This window comes from Lepisosteus platostomus, chromosome 10 (assembly GCF_059453375.1).
Source record: "Lepisosteus platostomus isolate fLepPlt1 chromosome 10, fLepPlt1.hap1, whole genome shotgun sequence".
In the NCBI taxonomy this organism is placed as follows: Eukaryota; Metazoa; Chordata; class Actinopteri; order Semionotiformes; family Lepisosteidae; genus Lepisosteus; species Lepisosteus platostomus.
The window spans coordinates 53,595,169-53,617,556 of record NC_142620.1 but is presented as its reverse complement, the minus strand read 5'-3'; the positions used below and the strand labels follow the sequence as shown (position 1 = coordinate 53,617,556).

The window sequence follows — 22,388 nt, the reverse complement described above, 5'->3', positions numbered from 1 at the left end:
GAAAAGCAGCACACCTTACTAGGAATTTCATTTGTTCTCAGAAATCAGTTTAAGCTGCATTGGGCTGCATTGCACATACAGCACTGTATCTCTTCTGATTGATTTTGAGTAACTTTTATGAAAACCTTTGGCTTTGAAACTGCTAGTCTTCCCTGTGAAATTACTTTGTGTGGAATTATTGTGGAATTAATAAAATAATTGCTCTAGTGAACTTTATTGACGAAGGTTTGGTGCCATTATTTGTTTTTCACCTTACAGCCATAAATATTCTGCAAATCACTGTATCAGTCTGCCAACCTACTCATTTCTTTGTGGTTGCTCTTCATTCCTGTTCAGTGTTGGAGCAAGAGTGTGCAGTGAGTGACATTCTTGAGAACTGATTGTTGGATCAGAATCAGAATCATTCATCTGTATGAGGGAAAACAGCAGTGGGTCCTTCTGCTGGTCTTCCATCAGAGCTAACATATCTAGGCTATTTCTAGGAAACACAGCCCTCAATCCACAGATATTTCTGCAAGTGTGGAAATACACCACAAGCACAGACTCAACCTGTCGTGTTTAGACATCTGGCCTGAATCAGTTGGAAATGCCTTTAGTTGATTGTACTCATTTAGCTTGCTTAAAACTAAGAAGTAAGAAATAGTCTAAACAAATAGTCAATATAGCCTACTGATGCAAGTGAATTTAATAAATATTTTTTTCCTTTCCTTGTGTTTAGCCACAATACGAACGATTTATTGCAGCTGTTTTCGAACAAATTTAGAAATGTACACTGATAGCAAAGTGTATTGAGGTACAGATGACAATCTGAAAAGGATGAAGAGTACCCTGCCATTTCCTGACGTGCCTGATATTGTACCCAGCTGCTGGGCCTGTGAAGGGAAGGTATCTATCTGAAGTGGGGTTTGTTTTCTTAGGTCTTCCATGGGAATAAAGTGATTTTGTTTTGCTTTTGAAGTGAGGGGGTTTTGTAAATTTTCTCACCTGTTTTTTTTAAATACAGCTCAGCAGTGATTTCATAGTGAATACTGAGAATAGAGGTTAATGGTTAACGGTTCATGCATTCAGCCCTATCAGGCATGCTAAAAGGTTTGTGTTTGATTCACAACATCAATTCCCTTTTGAAAGAGGGAAACTTTAGATAGTGATGTCCTTTTAACTTCGACTTCACTTAACACTTTTTTAAAATACAAATCGTATGAGACTTCAATTTGGAAAAAGACTTTTTACAGAAAATGCCTTTTCTTCGGTGCTACTGGACTGCATGATGGAGTTAGCAGTTGTAACAACAGCACTAACGATGTCTCTTAGCCAGGGGGCCAGCAACAATGGTGCTGCATTCTCTGCTTTGAATTAGGTGCCTGTGGAGCTTTAAATATAAATACTGGTTGTCTGTGTTAAACTAGTTAATTCGGTAGGACCTCTAGCTAATATGAATGTGCTTTCAAGTAAGAAGTGTCACGCCACATACAAATAAGTATAAGACCTACTGTACAGAATTATGCTTGCTAAAAGGCTCAAAATGGTTAGATGTTGGATTATGTCTGTGGCTGTTCCTGTGTGTGTACGATATGTTTATTGTCAATATTTAATGTAACATGAATGTGGATTATAAAGGGCTATATTACCTACAGTGCACAACAACATACTGTTTAGTTTCTAGAACACGCACACGAAATTGCCTTGCAGGAAGCCTTTCAACATCTGTGCCAACATAAAATCAGAAGACAAAATCGGAGAAAACAGAGCTTGAAATGGACGAACTGGGTTCTTTTTTATTTTATTTTACAGTGCTTGAGGTAGGGAAATTACCCACGTTTTCCCCTTTGTCCTTTTGCCCGAAGGGAATGTGACATGATTCTTTGCATTTTCTAAGAATTAGACAACCAAGATCAGTCAGGTTGGTAGTTGACCTTGTTTGCAAACATCAGTTTTTTGCATTCGTAAGCGGGAGGGTGGAAGGGTATGAATGAGTTGCATGTGCTCACAGAGGGGGGATAGGGTTCCTGGGACAGTGGCTTGTTTTTACTGTCATGGCTGCACTGTTGCTTGGCAGAAATGATTGCTGGCTTCAAAGCATGCATAGACAACACAAGAGAAGCGGCCAAAGTAGCTGACAGCCGGTACTGTATATAAACTCGAACGATCCCACCTGTGCAGAAGAGGGTTATGACCGCAGGGAGCGTGCTTGCTGCCAGCGTGCTTCAGTCTGGCCCATCTGTCATCAGACGTTGCGCTCTGAAACAGGCGGAATGCGATTGTTGTGTGTTAAATCATGTGACCTCTCTGCTTCATCGGTTGCTTCATCCAGCAGGGCTGAAGTCCATATTAACCCCTACTCCTTTATTAGGCAGAAGGGGAGCTGACCGCATGCACTGGTCAATTCACTGTCCAGGCAAAATCTGTTTTGATCATCGGTTACTGGGTTAGAGATTTTAGCTCTATTTCATGTGAGTTAAAGGGTACAGTAATCAGTGATGGACTCTTCTACAGTATCTGTCAATATTTTGCTCTGCTAAAATGAAAAGTGGCAGCTTACTGTAATTCATCATGGATTCTGCATGTGAATACAGAATGCTGGTTAGCTTAAGTAGCTTAGACTTTTCTTTAACCCTCAGAAATGATCACGGGGATTCTGCCAGGTTTATAGGAGTTAGTTCTGTGATAAAAATCATAGAGCTTTGGAGTAACTGGCCACTCACTGTGGCATTTTCTTTCAAATTAGAGAAGTACCTTGTCTTCATATCATAAAGAAATTGTGATTTGCTTTGCAGTGATGAACTAAAATACGTGATTTGATCTTAGCCCTGTTCTAAATAACTGGTTGGAAATCATTAATTCTCCTTTTTAAAATGCCTTTAGCACAATGGATCCAAAGCTCCCCCAATATGCAGACATTTTTACTTTATGTAAACGACAGCCACCCCTGTGAGACAGTTGTCTAAATTGGTCATTTTTTATTGGAAAGTCAAGAACATGATTCCTGTTCTTCTGAGGGCTAAATTATAAACCAGTTCCAAATGTCCAGTGATGAGAATTCCTGGCTCGGCCTGCTCGCTCTGAGGTACAGTATATACAGTATGCTGTACAAATCACCAGCATACAGACAAATATACAGCAGTGGTTCTCAAACTGCTTCCCTTCCCAAAACAACAAAACAGTGGAAATTGTCTCCTCAACCCTTTCGAGCCATATCGTTCGCACTCGTCGTGCCAAGATTGGAATGATTGTATCAGTGAGTCGTGTTTGGACAGTGATTCTTCTAGCTGATCCGGTGGCACTGACAGCTCCAGAAGCTGCTCATGAGCCCTCTCTGGACAGCAAGGCGCCCTCTGAGCCCTGCAGGGGACCCTTTGGTGGGTCCCCGACTCTGTCTTTATGTCCATTTGTTGCCTCTTTCTTCCTTTTAAGTTGGAGGCCCCAGTTTCCAATGCCAAGCTCAGGGAAGACTCCCCGATTTCACAGACCCTTCTCTCTCGCCCCCCTCACCCCCTTCCCGAGCTGCCTTCGCTGAGTGACTGAGTAAGAGTTTGAGAACCTCTGGAACAGAACTGTTGGTTTAGATGATGAAATCGAGCTCTTGTTGTTGTCACTGACCGTTTGCCCCCCTATTCTCTCTCTCTCTCTCTCTCTCTCGATGTCTCTCTCTCTCTCTTTCTCCAGAATTGGTTTGTTTCACAAAGCCACTCATCCTTTTTTCCCTCTTTGTCAATTTATGATTTGATTAGCTGGCTGATTATTTTGTGTTTCTCCAGTCTTTCTCTCCTTAGGCTGCAAGTTGTGTTTTCTGCTTCTGTTTGCTTTGTTTTGTTGGTTATTTGTCCGTTGTGGAGCGCTCTCTAACCTCAGTTCATTTTGTTATGGTATGACCAGTCCAGGATGACGCAGCCCCAGGTACACAGGAGTACATTATGTTGCGGCAGGATTCCATCCATTCAGCGGATATAAGGAAAAAAGAGTCTCCCTTTCGTGCTAAGTGTCACGAAATCTTCTGCTGCCCGCTGAAGCAAGTCGTCCTCAAAGAGAGCGCAGAACCCGAAGGTTTGTTCGCAACAGATCTTGTTTTTGTCCCATTGATGCTTTACTGAATTTCCATCTGTTCCCCTGCCATCCTGTTGTGCGTGCCCCTCCTCTATGGTTTGCTCTGTCTGTTTTCCGGGGAATGCCAGGGGAGGATGCCCTCACTCTGCCCTGTGTATGCGCGTTCCCCTCGCTTGCCTGTTGACTGCTGTCTCCCCGGAGACAGGACCCTGACCATGTGACATGGGTTGCCAACGGTCCTAGACGCATGCGCTCGTGAAGCCACAGAAAACAGGGTCATAAAATGATGGTGCTGCTGGAACTAGTACAGAAAAATGCAAATGTGTTTTGTCTTTTGTATTTTAACTTGACAACGACTGTTTTTTTTTTGGGGGGGGGGGGAATTTGCAATTCCCGTCATTACATTGCCCTGCTGGCTGACTTGTGAAATGCTTGTGAATCTTACCCCAGTCCCCATTCCTTTCCCGCCCTGCCCGCTCTGGTTTGGATGAAATGGTGATGATGAGGATGTCTTGCTGGAAGAGACTATGGCACCTCCCCTTGCAGCTTTGACCTTTGACTTCTCCTCTCTTCCTCCTCCCTCACCTGCTCTCCTTTCCTTACCTTTCCTTTCCTTTCCTTTCTTTTCCTTACCTTTCCTGGCTTTTGCACATGGCTCCTTGCCACATTCTGCTCACTGCAGCTTCTTCCTTTTGAAGCCTGGCTGGAATTGTGTTTGCCGTGCACGCAGGGTTGCCTTGACCCGTTTCTCTTAAAGTAGATGCAGTACTGTGAGCCTTGCATGCCTCTCACATAGAGAGATTGTGTCTGTCTATATTTCTTCATGCCTGTAGAGTGCTAAGTTTGCAATTTCAAAAGTCCTTCTTTTACAGAGAACCAGACAGGTTTGTAAAAAGAAAATGGATGAAATGGTTACTGTACAGGGCTCGAAGATAAGTGATTTGCTCCCTGCTTTCCCTTTTGAACACCTTCTCGATATTATAAGTTCCAATTTTCTTCTTTTAAAAAAAAAATGTTTGACATAGGCAGGTCTCGCTTCATAAATGCACTGCCCTGTTAGAATGTGTTAAGTGCTGGATAAGACAGAATGCTGGTATTTCTTTTTTCAATTCACGGTTCAGAACCAGAGTCAGTAACAAATTGTTATGACAAATGAGATTAAATTGTAACTCTCCCTATTTTATGTATTTTATCTATTTTCACTGTGTAGTGCGTAAGAAATGACATGATAGGCTAAATCTGCTTTAATGCTACAGGTGTGATACATGATTCGATTGGTCTACCCTCTAACAGTAAATAGGAGCATCTGTGTAATGTCTTGTAAAGGCAGAACAGAACAGTGGCAAAAATTATAAAATTATTTTAATAGTATAATAGATCATTAATTGCTGATCAAGTTTACCATAAACTGTAGCAACAGCAGCACACATGATCTAAAAGTTTGCTTTTCCTACACCCAAATCGGCATGATAAATTAGATAAACATACTGTATGGGATTAATGACACTTTGTCAAATGACAGTATATGAATTGAAATGAGCAGAAGCAGCAGCAGATCTTATCTTGTGGTTAACACTTTTAAATGAGATTGTTTCTGTCTTAAGCCTACCTGTCTGCATCAAGTATTTTAAAGCTGTACTTCGGAAATAACAGCTTTGAAAGAATGGTTAAAAGGGATACTAGTTGCAGGGCCTTGCTAGGCTTCGAGCCCTGCTCTGTATAGGTACTGCACTACTCTGGGTTTCACATTTTAAGGCACCAGGAGTAATAAATCTGTGAGGTTTGTGGAAAGACTTCGAACAGCACCAGATCCAGTTAGTTCCAATGGAAAGGCAAAGGAATGACCTTTTCCAGCTGAAAGAGGGAGTTGTACATTTTGGCAGAATAGATTTTATAACCCTAAGGACAAAAAGAGCCTTAATGTCTTTTGTAGTTTTTGTGATTGTGCGACGTAAAATAATTTCTTAGGTATGAGAAACTTAATTTGCAATCATTTCTGAAGAAAGTTGTTTTTTGTGATTTTAATGACAAAAAGACAAATTTTCTAACACTTGGAAGAAAGGCTTCACTTACTCACTGTTGCAAAGCATTTGAGCAGCGCTGAAAAAGCTAAAATTTCCATCCTAAGGAAGTTCACCTTTTATCATTTTATACAGTCTTGCTCTTGCAAAATCGTTCAGCAAGCTGAATATTCTCAGCTTTAATATCCCTAATGACTCCCTAGTGTTGTTCAGCAAAATAAATAAGCCGTCAACCCAGATAACCCGTGCCATGCAATGTTTGTTGCTGTTCATAAAAGCTTGAATGCTGTGCCCCTAAAAGTGAGACACAGACAAGCACAAAGGAAATTCTCCAAAGAAGGTGGTCTGCAAATTCTCCTGCAGAGGGGTGCAGTGGGGAGAAAGCCGCATTCAAAAGTAAGTCTCCTGTTCGCAGCCGGGGCTCCGCAGTCAGAGCTGAAACATGAGCCGCCTTGTCGAGCACTCAGCTGAGAAATAATGACATAACACCATGGCTGCTGGGAACCCGCCTCCAGGCACGGGGCACAAGATAACACACCTCCCAGCCACTACCTCAACTCACCTACAGGGGCCACCCTCTACCTGTGACACTAATTCTTTCCAACAGCCCCTCCGCATCCGCCTTGTTCAGCCGAGAGCTGTGGGTGAATGAAGTAGTAGTCTCGCCTGCCCGGTGTGTGACTACAAAGTCGTGCCAGGCAGGTTGCCCTGCATCACGAGAATTTACCTGGGCGGCGGCGGACAACTGCAGGTCAGACTGAAATGTCAAAGCACACAGGAAAGAGTGTTTACATCGGCGACCCCCGCAAAAAAAAAAATGAAGTGCTCCGTAGTCCTTCTGAAACATTTTAGACTTGCAGCTTTCCCTCACCCGCAGACTGGCCTGTGACAGGAATGGCAGCAAACTGGCCTGTAGAGGCCTTTTGGCACTTCTGCTCAAGTGAGGCTTGAGTGATTCCCCACGGCAAGCTTTCCCTGTCTGAAACACTCCGCTGTCCCTTCCCCTGCTTTATGATGTTTCGGAGGAGACCGGGCTCATTAGGATAACGGGTCTTTGATGTCACGGGGGGCCGTGGATTGAGGCCGTCTCAATGTGGATGTTGACAAAAATGGAAAGAAGCAAACCTTCTGAGATCACAGCAGTGGAGATCAGGAGACCGGCTTCCCTGTTTTGTGTGCTGGGTAGTGCTCTTACTGCAGAATAATATTTTAGGATTTTGCCAGAAGGCAGCAACAACTGTGATTAGCTCTTTTTTTCAGAGACGTGATGGGGGGGAAGAGGGACTATAGATCTATTATTCAGCTTTACTGCAGCTCCACTTCGACGTGACTGAATTTACAAAGGAAGGAGAGAATTCATTATGTAACGTAGTTATTCACTGAACATTAACATTTCAGAGGGGAGCATTATTTCAGTTATACTACAACAACACAAAAATGCCTGAAGGCTTTTTTTCCCCCCAGAATATGTGTAAGAGTAATCTCTGTCAAGGACGGCATGTATGGATTCAGGCCCTATAGAAGAGCTAGCGAGACGCAGAGCCTGCTGTGTGGTTGCCATGGTAACTCCCCTCTCCCAATACCCACCCCCTGTGTAGGAGCTTGAGAAGATCCCTGCCCCTCCTACAACAAATTTACCAAACCATCGCTGCCTCCGTGCTTTACTTCCATTCATTTGTTTTATATGATCAACACTGGTATCTCATTGTCGGGGTCATTGACGAACTGCAGCTTGCCGAGGGCAGAAGGGGGGTGTTTCACACAAAGCGCTGGCTGCCGTGCGGGGCGCAGTGCGCCGAGGGGCTGGCATCTGCACAAGGCGTCTGTGGACACGGTGCGATGGCGGCCCTGGCCGGCCGGACTGCGGCTCGGGAGCAACCAGGCAAGCTGGGGCCACGGGCGAGGTGTCGCTGTCAAATCTGGGGGGGACTGATCTGACCGCACGTTAGCAATAACGTGACAAAATAAATCTTTGTATTATTCAAACCCCGGCCATCAGACCAGAGGAGGGCCAGATGCACGATTTGCCAGTGGCTGTGTCTACACATGCAAATCTTCCCTCCTTACAGAGTGAAGGCAGCAATGCCATTTTCATTTTCGCCATGAAACTCGACCCACCTAGTTCCCTTTGCCTCTTTAATGGATTACTTCCGCAGACAATTTCTAATTAGTCCAAAATTCAATGTATCTAATTAAGTCATGTTGTACTTTATAAACAGGCATACCCGTCAGTGTCCCAGTGGCAGTCTGCAGCAGCTGCACACAAGCAGCTACAGTACAGTACATTACTTGTACGTTGTTGTGCCCTAAACTTTGAAGGCCTGCAGTGAAATCTGTGTACACTTAGTGTGATTACTTTTTCTTCAGAAAGCCTAGTAATGAAATTAGAATAAAAAATTGCTTGACGTGCATCCTGTTTTTAAGAATAACTGTGTAAAAAAATTATAGACAGTATCTATTCCGGCTGTTGTTTTCCTGCAAAGTATATGTAGCTGAAAAGGAAGTCAATTATTGTGCGGTATCAATATTTTTGTTCACGGTGAGCATCTGTCAGATCTGAATCAGTGCGTATGCAAGGAACCATTATACGTTTTTAAAGAGCTTCATTTAATCTGTTGTGTCATAAGATTTTCATTAGAATTATGAGACTGGGCCAGTAGAGATTTCATTGTTGAAATCATTGTTCCAGGCAAAATCAGAAGAGCTGCAGTTTGTCACATATCAAAAATGCACGAGTTGATTAGGAATTCCTGGGGCCACCGTAGGTAACAAAGTATAGATTCTCCGGGCTTGCCTCTAAGGAAGTCCATGTGTTAACTATGCCCTCTTTTTGTTGAAAGAACTTTAATTACATGGGCAAGGTAGCTTGTTCCACACTCCCACTACCCTTTGTGTAAAGAGGTGCCTCCTTTTCTTGGTTATAAATGCACTTCCATGTAGATGAAGCTGGTGTCCTCTGCTCGTGGTTCACTAGATATTCTGTACAAGCCCACTGGGTTGGCTTTGCCGGTACTTTTGAAGATATTTGGAATACCTGGATCAGGTTGCATTGAGTCTCTGTTCACGTTCCTTCAGCTTGTCAGTACTGGACATTCCCTCAAGTCCTGGAATGTATCTGGTGGCCCTTCTCTTGACCAAAATGTCCATGCTATTCTAAACAAGGTCCTACTCATCCATTGTAGGACTTTATCACAACGTCCCTTGATTTAAATTAGTAAAATTGTAGTAAAAACTACAATTCAAAGAGTTTCTAATTAGGTGAGGTAGAGTTTTTTTTTTGCTGGACAGACTTGCACTAGCCTCTTATTCCTAAATGATGGAATTGGAGTTGAGGGTAACACTTTCTAAGAAGGCCAACTAATAAACAATCATTACATCTTGAGTGCATGATTAATTGACTGTAGATACAATATTAAAAAGCATCTCAAAATGTTCATAGAGGAAGTTTTAATAAGTAATGTGCCTGTCACATCAGTCACAAAAGACTGTATCATAGGATTTTATTGTAAGGCGTGATAAATTAAATCCTGAGAGTATTAGATCTGCTTCTTGGGTGCGAGACAAACTGCTGTTGTTTTAATCTCAGACCAACTGGATGAAGAATTTGACAGGTTCATCATTTACAACTTCCTTAGCTGAGATTTACCCTTTGCTTGTTATCTATCATAGACAAGAATAATATACTACAATTCTTTTGCTTAGTAGTTGCCCCTGTCCGGGACAACTTAGGTTAGAATGTAGTAAGTTACTTGCTAGAACAGTACTTGTAACTACTTACTGTAGCACTTACCTAATTAGAAAGTGTTACAGGTATGAGTTTCCCATATATTGCTGTACGCTTTTAGCTGTTTTTTGTTTGATTGACTCATTTTGAAGTTGTTTCCTCGTTGACGAGTCTCTTTACCTTACCTTACCTTTGATCTCCCAGAGGTATCTTTAACCCTGATGTTGCAGCTCCTGTTCAGAACTGGGCTCAGTGATCCCATCAGAGGTTTCTGTGTCTGGAGCACATGACCTCTATCACTGCCTTATAGGTCACTCCTGATTTTTGAGCCTTGGGACTTTCATGTCAACATGATTTCCTGGATGTACAAAATTAAAGGTAAAAAGTTACGCTGGCTGCTACAAAATGCGTCTTTAGTTCTTCCCTCTCCTAATCAATGCAGTCAGTATCTGCATTTTCTGACTGGATCAGTACTGCTAGAAGATGGGATTCTGTTCGTTTGTGAATGCAGCAAGACATAACGAATTTATGTGAACATTATCCACCCTGCAAATCTCACTGCACTTCTGTCTGGGCCAGGATGTGAGATGCTGTTACAAGCAGAGATAAAATATTAATAGGTTGTCTTTTTAACGAAAAGAAATCCATTCTGAATTGAGTGGTAGGCTGTGCCGTCAGGTCTTTTTCAGTATAAAGCAACCATGACCGTCTCTTAGAAAAAAGAGACAGTCAGCAGGCCTACCATGTAGGTCATCATAATTTATTTTGGCAGACATTCAGACATGGCACTGAAATGGCCATGGACTGAGAGGCAAAGTGAGTATTATTGACAACTTGTGATTTATAAATAGACTTCTTTATTAATGTACTTGTTTTAATAGCATAGCAAAAATATAGTTAGTACCTTGAACTCTAAATAAATCTCATCTCGCCACCGCCAGCTCCAATGGGCACTGCTTTTGTATTTCCACCCCGTGGGAATCTGGGGAAAAAAACTCAAATATCCCAGGTTTAAAAAAAAACATTTTCTTTTTTGTTTCTCAAGGGTGAATGATATGAGGAGGCAGAAGGCCTGTTCACTGCTCGTGAGTGTTGGGGAGCTGTAAAAGCCTTGATCGCTCACTGCATTCCAGCAGGGAGTACACCCCCCCCCCCCCCCCCCGGCACAGAGTGGTAGTGAGACAGCTTCCTCTCCAGCCAGGAACACAAAGCCTCTGCTACCGCCAGCCGGAGACAGAGGACCGGACATAATTACATTTCGGAGGACCAGTGCCGTTCCTTGACCACGGATTTCAGCGTTTCCAGGCCGATGAATAATTTTCAAGGGATGTACAGTAGCTGGGATTTGATTATGGCCTTTCCCGTGGAGTGAATTATCTGTGCCTCCGGACTGGCCTGTGCTCATTTCCGTGAACTCTAAATCTTGGTCTCTTCTATGACAGAGTCATTTACAGCAAGCCAGTGAAACCTAGTGCCAGAGGAAGCACGCTGTGCCTAACATAGGACTTAGTGCCAATTTACTGCACATTGTTAAACTGTTCCTTCTGCTTTGCTCGTGAAAACCGCGTGCAGCACAATACACATTATGTAGAAACAGGTCTCAAAGGCATTTGCTGATGGAAAACGCAAACCCAGAAAGCAAAGCTGGAGTTTTTATGATGCAAAACCCCCACCAGCCAGTGAACTGTGTTCTTAATAATTGTAATGAATGTATGCTTTTCTGCATTCGTTTCTGATTCTTTCAGAATAAACCTCACAGGTTTCAAAACAAATCTATTCCCCACAATTGTATTTCACACAAGGAGAAAGGGGGAGAGGACTGACCAGTTCATTGCTCATACAGGTTCATTACTCCGTATCACCAAATTGTAATTCATGTAATTCCCCTTTTAACCACACTCTGTAGGTTATACTTCCAATTGTTTCTTTGTTAATTTAGTGCAATGAAGTGTGTTTCCAGGCAGCCTGTTTTATATTTTAAGTAAACTACAAGTACAGTAGTTCTTGCCTCATCACGGTAAGATGTGCAGTGCACAGTCGTCCTTGTCCGACAGCTGTGATTTAATTAAGGAAAGAGTGTTGTTTTAATGATGCTAATTACAGTTTTAAAAGCAAATAAAGAGGATGGGAAAGTATATGGAAAACAGACCATCCCAGCTGCTTAGTTGGGAAACCGGTACCAGCTTAAATGCTGTTTTGGAAGCTGCGTGAATTGACCCAGTGACTTGTCACGTTCCCTTTTTCATGCCTTCTGCCTGGAATAGTCTGTGACCCCCGTCTGATGGGCGGTGGGGAGTGTATTTGGAAATGAGCACAGTCTTCATGCCGAGCTCCCGCACTGCTAATCACATGTTGTCTCCCAAGCCTGGACTGTTCCTTTTTGTTACCACTGAATTTTTATGTTGCTATCCTCTCCCTGCCAGTGTAAACACAATAGCACCAGGGGCCGAGTTTATTTCCAGCACCGCGGGCCCAGATCTCCAAGGACGAATCAAATGCAAAACTGTGCACAACAATAACCGAGCCTCTAATCACCAGGAGGGCTGTGAAGCAAGCGAGCGCCGCGATGTCAGAGCCATTAGCTTACATTATTCAGTATTTAATTACCACTTCAGCTGTGTCTTTCGCCTTCCTTTGCTCTAGTTAAACTGAAATCAGATTTGTGAATCTCAGTGCAACGGCCCCTTGCGTCTCTAGCGGCGCTGGCGTGCCGGGCTGCTCGGGATCCGTCCCCTCTTTCTCAACGAGCGCGACGGATGGGATTTTTGTGTCCGTGTTCATGCATAGACACGGTTTCCTTGGACACACTGGAGTTTACACCGAAACGCCTGCTTCATTCCGGGGGCAGGCTCCGGGAGGGGAGGGTAACTGTGGCGTGTAGCGCGGAGCTCCTTTCCGGCTCTCGGAAGAATTCGGCTCAGGGGCTCCTGCTGTTCGGGAATCTTCCCCATCCGCCTGCCTCGGCCTGTCATCAGTGGGTTGGAGGGAGGGACTCGGGGAGTGGCAGTATATTTGCTTAGAATCCTGGAGTATTCCCGAAGATCTTTCCCACATCTGTATTCGTGACGCATGGCACAATTTAAGCTCAACTTAAACTTCTGGAATTCCGTGGAGGGTATCTGTAGATATCAAGAGACTGACTTTGTTCATGTCAGCCAAAGGACAACTTGGGTGTATCTGGCATCCAACACTGTATATGTAGATTTGATGTGAAGGAAGCTTTGCCATAGAAAAAGTAAACAGACAATTTTAGCAAAATAATGCCCATCGCTCTTGAACGAGCCATGACTTTTGAGTCAAGAAATACGAGCTGAAGATCATTTCTAGACAACTCCATAGTGCACATAAGAATACAAGAAAGGTTACAAATGAGAGTCACGAATGACGCCTTGTGTAATTTAGTGTATCCAGTTTTTAATCCTGAATTAATTTCCTCTTATTCTCCACCTGTGATCTAGTTCATCGTCGAGCTTCATATTGTCGAGGCCCTTGAGGGTTTCGAAAATGTGGAACCACCCAGTTCACTTGTTATCGTTTTTCAAAACTAAAGACTCGGGTTCTTTACCTTGCCTACCTGTGATATTGAAACATTGCTCTCCAGGGCTGTCGTTGAGGGGTGACAAAGCTGTCTTGTTTTCGGATGATGTGCAGTCTGGCACAATCCACGTGTCACAGCTGGGTTTCTCACCGCAGGCAGCCAGCAAGTGAGCAAACCTGCCTTGTTGGGTCTTTGATTCTTTCTGTGCGAGCGAGAGGCACCGTATCATCTGAGCTTGAGGACTTAGGTGGTTTTGTAGGCTCATAATTATAGTCTTCCAGGCACTGTGGGGTAGCAATAAAAAGGCAAACACAGTGTCAGGAGATACTGTAAAGGTAAAACTAGAATTCAAATCAAGGGACGTTATGTTAAAATTGTTCAAAGCACTTGTAAGACCTAATTAAAAATACTGTGTTCAGGTTTGGTTGCCAAGGTATTTCTTGGAGAGCTAAAACACCCCTGTAATTTAAAAATACACAATTCCCGATTTAAACCAAAGCAAGTAAAAAAAACCCACAAATATCCACTAATACGGTATGCAAAACTATAATTTTCTCTTCTCCATGTCATGACGAAGGAAGACATTCCAGTGAGTTTAGAAAACCGAACATTGTGTATTATAGCGAGAGGACACAAGGATAACTTCCATTTCCTAAAGTTAGTATTTTCATTAAGTTTCATGGTTAAGTTTGTTGTCAGGAAAGCAAAGCCCATGCCTACCAAGCAGCTGAGCAGGAGGAAACACAGCGTTGTCTGGGGACAGAACAGATCAAGATGGAAGATATTTCCAGTTTGAAATTGGCACAGGTACATGGACACTAGTAAGGTTCAAGGTTCACGGGCTCCATTCAAAGTAAATGAGAAGTTAGTAAGGTTGCGGGGGGGATTTTCAACAGGCTAAATTACGAGCCCAAAGTCGACAAAGTTATTGTGAGGGTTTCTGCTCAGGATAGGATCAGAAACGTACACCATTTTGTCTTTAACAGAGCAGGCTATGAGGATTACTGATTGATAAAGTCAGCCCACAGGTCTTCTTCAGAATCAAGAGTGAAGTACAAACCGCAGCACACAAATGGAAATTGCTAAAGGCAAAATGCATTTAAAACACTGAGAACAGGAGGTACTTCTTTACACAAAGGGTTGTGGGAGTATGAAACGAGCACTGTCGTGTTGCTCAAGCTGCTACCCTGGCTTCTTTCAAGATCAGTCAACATGGAGAATATTCGACAGCAGCACAGAGGTGCTGGAAAAGGAAGGTCATTTGGAGGTTTATTTGTAGTGCCAGGTGTAGTGTCAGTGGAAAGAAGGAGTAAAAACCCCTTCTTCAGGTAATGCAAGTGATGTCTTGGAAAAAGGTTTCTTTATAAGTAATGTCTGGACAGAGTTTCATTTGGCTGTAATGATGATAAAAGTATGCACCCCAGCAGTGACTCATTTCCCATACTCCAAAAGGAAATGCAGAAGGAAAACTATAGGAGTAAGAGCACAGCATTTCTATCTTATTATACGAATGTCATTTCAATGCGTCAAGATACGCCTGCTTGAGAAAATATCAATAGAAATTCAATAGCTCGACAACAGCACTACCCAGATCAATAGAAAGCCCCGAAAAATCATTTTAAAGTCAGTTATTCTTTTGCTTACTCTTAGTCTCACTTCGAAGCTTTCATTCTGTGCCATTTTAAAAGATGGAAGAAACCACAGAGGTTGTAATGATTAATAACAATCTAATTTTTTTGCCTCGAATTTGGCTCAATGAAACGCTTTAGTCTGATTCTGAAGTAATATGCCGAGAGGCATTAACAATGTAACAAATGAGTATTTGAGGCAATAGCATTTGTTGCGTTTTGAATGCCTCTGAGTATATATAGTATAGTCTTTCGCAATATCTTAAATACCAAATAATTCAGTTTTCCAGACCTTTCTTAAAGGCTGTGTGCAGCCAAATTGTTATTTGAGCATTTAACATGTTGCTTACACTGGTGTTTGGACAGTGCATTATGCTGAAAAGGACTGTTACTTTCAAAGAAGCAGTGGTGTGGTACTGTAGGTCTTGTTCAGTAACGAGCTGAAGGGGATGTGAAAGCATATTCCCAAAGAGGGACATTTCTGAAGGTGGACAAAGCACAGTAACATGTCTTTTGGGAAGAGGCTGGCTGGGTCTTCCCTGTTCGCCATGATTTGCTCTGACACCCAGTTCCATCCATTGTGTAGGGCTGTCAACTCCACTGGCTCCTGGCCTGGACAGGGAGGACATAAAGGAGGTGAAACTAGTTCTGCCTGCTGCCCTGTTTGCTTTAGTGCTGTTGATAGAAGTATTTTATAACAGGAAAGGCAACTGGGATCTGGGCAGTTTGAGGGGAAATGTGCTGGAAAGTATGTATAGCCTTCAGATAAGTGTACCGGATGGTTCGGCCTTTGATGCAGAAAACACTGGTCGCCCTTTCCCCTAGCCTTCTCGGTCATTCACATTGATCGCAGCCTTTTCATTGGCAGTTTTGTTTATTGTTTATTTCTTTTCCCCCCTTGACTGCTACCGCTGACGCAAGCTCCCAGAAACCCTACCTGTGTTTAAATACTGCTCTCCTGTCAGTCAGTCAGTCAGTCTTCTTTGCACCATTAGATTGAGATGGAACAAAAAGCTTTAAAGCTTTTTATTAAGAGTTTTGTATTCTGTGCTACCCCAGCTGTTTTTTTTCCTCATTGAGCTTTCTGATTCAAAACATTGGAAAGGAGACGCTGTTCTGTCATTTAAGCAACTGGAATACTATTTTTAGTAAACCTACACTGTTTCCTCCACCTCGCTCATTATCCATGACGCTGGTCTGCGGGATGTGTCACTTACACATTTAAGCAGCATGGCACACACCCTAGCAAATGGGAATAGCCTTTACTTGAGGTCACTCTGAAAACCACCGAGAGGTGGACCTGGAATACGCAAGGCCAGTCACACACCTCCTAGCTGCTGCCCTAAACCAGCGTGGACTTGGGGTCATCTTGTTTCAAACAGCCAGCTTGTGCTCAGTGAACACGCTGCGTTCTGCTGCAATGACTTTGTTCAGTTTACGGAATGAAAGTATTAAGGAACACCGGTCGCTGTTTTCTCACTCTGACTTCCCTCATCTCACTGATTATTCTCATCTCCCTAAGGGAGCTGATAGATTAAATGAAGAGGGCCCTGACCACTACAGACATGTTTAAATTTAGTGTACAAATCATGATTGATGTTTTGTACATAATTATGATCTTCCTGGAGAAGAACTTTCGGTATACATCTTAGTTTGCCCCTGCTATAGACAACAGTATTTTCCCTAGCATATGAAAATGTCCTTGTTTTTATGTGCACAATGCAGTAAAGATGTGAGCAAGGGCATGACAACCTGTGGTAATTGTATATTGAAAACATTTGTCTATTTGGTATGCAAATTGAAACAATTATCACAAGGAAGTGATATGTGTTATGAGCAAATCACATTTACCGACCTGCTGGAACAGGAGGAGAGAAGAAGCTACTGGTGATGTTAATCACCGTCGTCACCTCTCGTCTGTATGCAGGTTGGAGTTTTTGGCCCCTGTATCTGTGTGCTACAGCATCCCAAAATGTTTCCACTTCAGCGAGTCGAATCTCTTCATACAGTAATGCCTGTTCTGGAATACTTTAAAATGGAATTGATTCTTTGAGGTGCAGCTTTGAAATCTACAAGGCTGAACTGTGAGTGTGGAGGGGAATTCAAAACCATTTTAACTCCACATTTGGCAAGTGTGAGTCTTGTTTGACTGTTCTGCAGATAGCCAAATATAGAAAAAATATTTTTGGGAAAAATAACATGACCACGTTTGCAAGGCCGATAAATCAATATCTGGCTTGCCTTCTTGTGTCTTTAAAGATTCTCCTGCATTTTTCATTTTTCCTGTGTATTACCTTGCATCTGCGTTACTTTTGCCAGCACTGCTTAAAAAGGAAGAAGATGCATAATGCAGTAGCAGACATAGAGACTACTTTGATCATGTGTGGTATGATGAATAATATTATGAAATATGACATGCAGACACACAAATAGAATTACAGTTTCACAATAAATGGGTTTACAGGACAGACAAGGTACTGTATAGGTGTAGAGTATAAGTACTGTATACTGTACTGTACCTGTATAGGTGGAGCTTGTTGTCCTTGCTGAGGTACATCTCTTTGAGAAGGTTACCCATCCAATTATAGGACAACACTTATTAGATTGCTAGTTCTTTAGTCCTGTTATATATCTTTCAGTTTCTGAATGTGTTGAAACAGCAGTACCAATCTGTGTTTTTCTTTCAGCTCCTTTTACATCTGCACAGCAATCAAAATTGCACGTGTGCTTTTGTGAGCTCTGAATTAAAAAGCTGGAGTGCATCCTATTGCTAGCAAATGGAGCTTATTTCTGCTCATGTTCAACCTGAAATAAAATGACTGATACTGTAAGTGCCCCATTCAGAATTCCGAGTGCACGTACGGAACTACGTGATGAATACATTCCTGGAATGAGTGACACGGGGAGGGTTCAGGGCATAAAAGTAACAGAATGCATGAATTCAATGTGTGCTCATGCTGTGTTAATTCCTATTTAGTGCTGCATGTAAGTACAGTATTTAAAGCATGTACAAAATTAAGTGTATTATTATTAAAATTAAGTAACTGCTACACCAAATTTCCAGCAGATGTACATTATATATATTTCAAGAAGTATAATCTCTCTTTTTTTTTTTAAACTCGTGTTGTTCCTTGTGCTGCTGGAGTATTGAATCAAGATTCCAGGCGCAGAACAGCGCGTGTCTTCTGAATGTGAAAGTGGGGTTTGCCGATGCCCCGTTTGAATGAATAGCTAGAGGGGAACGGAACTGGAGGTCAGATACGGCTGTGTTTGACAGGAACGGCACTCATCTGACACAACTAAGGAATGGGAAATGCTGAAAAAGAACTATTGACATTTGGAGCACTTCACTAGGGAATGAGTATCTACCTGCAGTCAATAATATTTTACGCAGTAGTATTTTTTTAATGCATCATTTATCCCAGGAGAGGAGTGACCAACCTCGCGAGAGTAGCCTTGCATTTAACAGCTGCACGAATGCTGTCTGTGGTGGTGCCGAGCTGTCATGCAGTGTCAGCTTCCTCAGTATGTTCTAGAGACTCTGCTGACATCGTGTGATGGAGAACGAGAAATTAACCCCGTGTTCCTCTGGGACTCGGCCCGAGGGATCGCTTGAAACAAGCAGAGCCTTTCACTCCCGGTCTGGTCATGCGTGATCCTGGCAGTGCTGGCAAAATGAATTTGCCGTACAGTAGTTCCACCTTTCAGTATTCATAGTATAATTATTCGGAATTACTTCCAACCCTCTTTTCGAATTGGTCGTCCTTATTGGGCTGTATTTCTTGAAAAGGAGACCCCAGTTAGAAAAGTTTGAAGGTTTGATTTGAAAGCTTTTTTTTTGTATATTTGAAACCCTGGACTTCTATAATTAAGAACAAGGAGCTGAAGAGCTGCCAGTCGTGGTCACACGCTCCCAGCTTATTTAGTTACGCCCAGAGAGGGGGAATGCGGCATCATTTTTGTAAAAGATAAGCAATGGGCAGCTTTAGTCACATAGCTACCGGTGAAGCAGTCTCCAAAGCATGTGGATTCCTGTACAGTATGACCATCTGTAACCCTGCAGTGTTACTCTGGTTTACTAAGAGGGAAATTATTCCTGGAACTTTCTATTGGTATTCATTAATATAATGTATTGACTTTTTTTAGATCTGTAATTAATTCTGATGTGACTTCCCTTCCTTCCTCGACAGCTGTTTGCTGTGGCAGCTGTGTGTTTTTGGGAGATCCGGTGGCCGTTTCCGATCCAAAGAGTTACCCAACACTGGCTCATGAAGGGAACCAGTGTTGTCCAACAATTCCTGAGGGAAAGAGCCTGGTTTGTTGGAAATGTCAGATTTGTACTGTACTGTCCCATTGGAAATTCAAATTGAAAAAATACTTTATATATTACATTGCAGAACATACCAAAAGCCATTATGGGATTTGCCTTGGAGACAGATAACTGCTTATAAAAGTCTTTGCTTCAGGGTTGGATAAATGTCTGTTCTGTTAACTAGTGAACATTTTATTTCACATGTGCTCATCAAATAGTGAGGTTTTAATCAAGGCGTAGAAGTTGGAAACATTCCTCTAAACTTATAAAATAGCAAGCAAACACAATGCAGTCCTAAATGCTCAAAACATTGATTTGTCAGCTCCGCTTGTGATTGAAATCAAGCACGTACAGTCACTTCCCAAACTATAAACGCACCGCCTGGTGAATCGGTGCTTAGTGGCAGATGGTGTGTGGCTTCTGGAGCAAGAGGCAAGAGCAAACCTCTAGAGCTGCAGGAATGCACAACTCCACCCATCACACCACTGCCCTCATCTCAGCCTTACCCTTGGCAAGCAGACGTCCTGCTAGGGGAATGGCAGTGAAGTGCAAAGTTACGTGTCATTAACACACCTGCTGCCTCAGGCGGTAATGGGTTAAATATCATTCTATCGAAGGGTTTTTCAGAAGCTAATTTTCACAGTATTTTAGAGTTCAAAATGTGCTCCCCTTGGAAGACATCGGTGACCTACGCCTTCTGTTCGCACTTCTGCTTTGTAAAATATTGACTTTGTGGGCTTTAAACGAGCCAAAGCTGGACGCGTTCCTGTCCGGTGTGAGCGCAGCGGCGCCGCTGCTGTCTGCGGAGCAAGCGTGGTGGTGGGGTTCCCGGGTCCGAGGGGCGCATGCGTCCCGGGGCAGGGCCCCCCCAAGCCTATGGGAAGCTCTAGAAGGCGCTGATGAGGCCTTGCCGATCATGATTCGTGACTGGCTGCCTGGGCCTGGCTGAACACAGTGATTTGTTACTGATCATTCTGTCTGAATTACTGTCTGTAAAATCTGCTGTGGCACCATCACACAGGCTACTGCAGATTTAACCAGCAGCATAATTAGATTATCCGCTGCTTCCCTAATGGCTCTGTAATATTGTTTAGTTGTTCTTTTATCCTTGATTTGTTTCCCCCCTCTTTTTTTCTTTAATAAATATAATTAAGATGTCTGCAAATCATATTGAGTTCCTGCAGGAGAGCTTTATTGGTCTTGTTAAGGAAATTTAGCAGCCTGTCATTGCTGGCCTGCTTTGCATTTAAGCTCGCTGTATTAATATTCATGGTGCAGTGATAATTATTTGGACATCACGGTTTAGAGACATTACTTTTGTTTTTTTCTTATTTGGCTTTAAAGGTTACTTGGTAAAAACAAAAAAAAGGTAGTATTTCCAGTTGACCATTCTGAGCTGTGAAAGAATCAAGGCACTTGTGGAAACTCTTCATGCAGGTGCATCTACACTGAGCAAACCGTTTTCCACACAATCTGTAAACAGCTTCCTTTTAACAAAAAAAAGGTTTCTTACAATTCTGACCAGCTTTTCATTGCCAGGCGCTGTCGGTCTGCGCCGGGCTCTTGGCGTTGCAGGAGCTCCCTTTGCATGGGTCGGGAGGACACTGCCTGCTGGCCTTCTTCCTGACGTCACACCGTGTCCCTGTGAGGGCGCTGCAGTCTGACCGCGGCCGCCGTGGCCGCCGCACAATCGCTTCATCAAGGCTTTGCCCTGAGCGCTAGACTAAAGCTTTATTTAACCCCCTGTAACCCCTTAGCTCTGCAGTGAGGGAAGAGAATTTGCAGCTGTTTGCAAGCCCTCTGACTGAGGACTGTCCAGCTGGTTGCATGTGACTAATGACATTCGGGAGTAGGAAGAGATTCCTTGGTGTCTCAACACATGGCTTCAGTCCCGGTCTCTTATTTAGGCCACTTATTGAGGATACACGAGGTGTTCGACCATTGTTTTTATCTTTAATCTTGACAATTTAGTGGGGCTGAATTTGTTTCACATTTGTTCATAGCATTGTAACGGTCTATAGGAACAGTGATTTATTAGAGAGACCCCTTATGAATCAAAGATCTGAGAAGTAATGGCTGAGCCCTGTTTGAAGACACAAGTCCTGTCTACTATGAAGCAGGTTCCTTATTGTAGATCCACCAATTTGGAATCGCCAGGTGTTTATTTTAGAATTTATCTGGCAGCAGCTCCTGCGCCCAGTTGGGAGAAATTCTACCCCATTTTATACAGCCACTGGTCTTTAAGCTCTGCAGTGCTGGACAGGAGAGACATCAGCAGCTCTGATTTACATCACTGCAGGTCTCAGGGGTCTCTGGATAGCCGAGGGAGCCCTGGCTGACTAGTCCCGTCCCACCCGATCAGCAGTCTACTCACAATCAGCCTTGGTCTAGCAAAGTCTGGATCACTGAGTTTAACCTGCTCTCTGACCATGTGCTTCCTACAGAATGGTTATTGAAAGGCAGTGGTTCTGTATGGATTCTGTTTCCATGTGAGGCTGAAACAGTACCACAGTCTTTGCTCTGACTTGCAGAACTGTTTTGCTGTCAGACTCCCAGGGAAACAAAGCAGAGCCCTGCCAGGACACCTCTACTCTGTGTGTTGTCCCACGACCTTGATCTTTATAGCCGCCACCTTCACATCCAAATAAAGTGGTCTGTTTATTCAAGGCCAGCAAGGTAATATCCGTGAGCCAAGGTGAAAACTGTGAAAGCAGCTCGGAAACATGTTCCATTTGAGGGAGCTGCGAGTGGATAATTCACCTAGCTGTTACTAATGGAAACTAATTTGTCAGCAGCCCACTTTCAGCACCCAGTCAGTGGGGAGCCCTGTACTGTATTATGTCCAAATATTCGGAATGTGAAAATAGAAATCAATGTGTGCAGTCCATGAGAAAATAAATACATTTTCTTTAAAAAAGCTCAAAGCTTTGCAGAAGTTAATCTAAATCGTGATGCCTTTGATTTTGCTCAGGAAAAGCTGAACAGCTGAACACGTCAATAAGATATCTGAAAGGATGTTTGTCCTTCTTGATGCCTTTCTTGTGCATTTTTAAACTTCCCAACTCTGTCACATGTCTTATGCACCAGGTCTAAGCAGGAGATGTGAAGCAGAATACTAAAAATC

At 43.0% G+C, this 22,388-nt stretch overlaps 1 protein-coding gene across 5 annotated transcripts in view; it reads left to right on the top strand.

Moving 5' to 3' along the window:
- fgf13a (fibroblast growth factor 13a) overlaps nucleotides 1-22,388 on the top strand; it is a 126,896-nt gene that overhangs the window by 60,462 nt on the left and 44,046 nt on the right. For 4 of the 5 annotated variants that reach the window (XM_088597239.1, XM_088597234.1, XM_088597237.1 and 1 more), the window contains one exon: nucleotides 3,874-4,041. The exons of the other annotated variant lie outside the window; for it this stretch is intronic. In XM_088597239.1, the coding sequence (XP_088453365.1) occupies nucleotides 3,912-4,041 (130 nt within the window). In that variant the 5' untranslated portion in view covers nucleotides 3,874-3,911. The remainder of the gene's footprint in view (nucleotides 1-3,873; nucleotides 4,042-22,388) is intronic. 5 annotated transcript variants of the gene reach the window in all.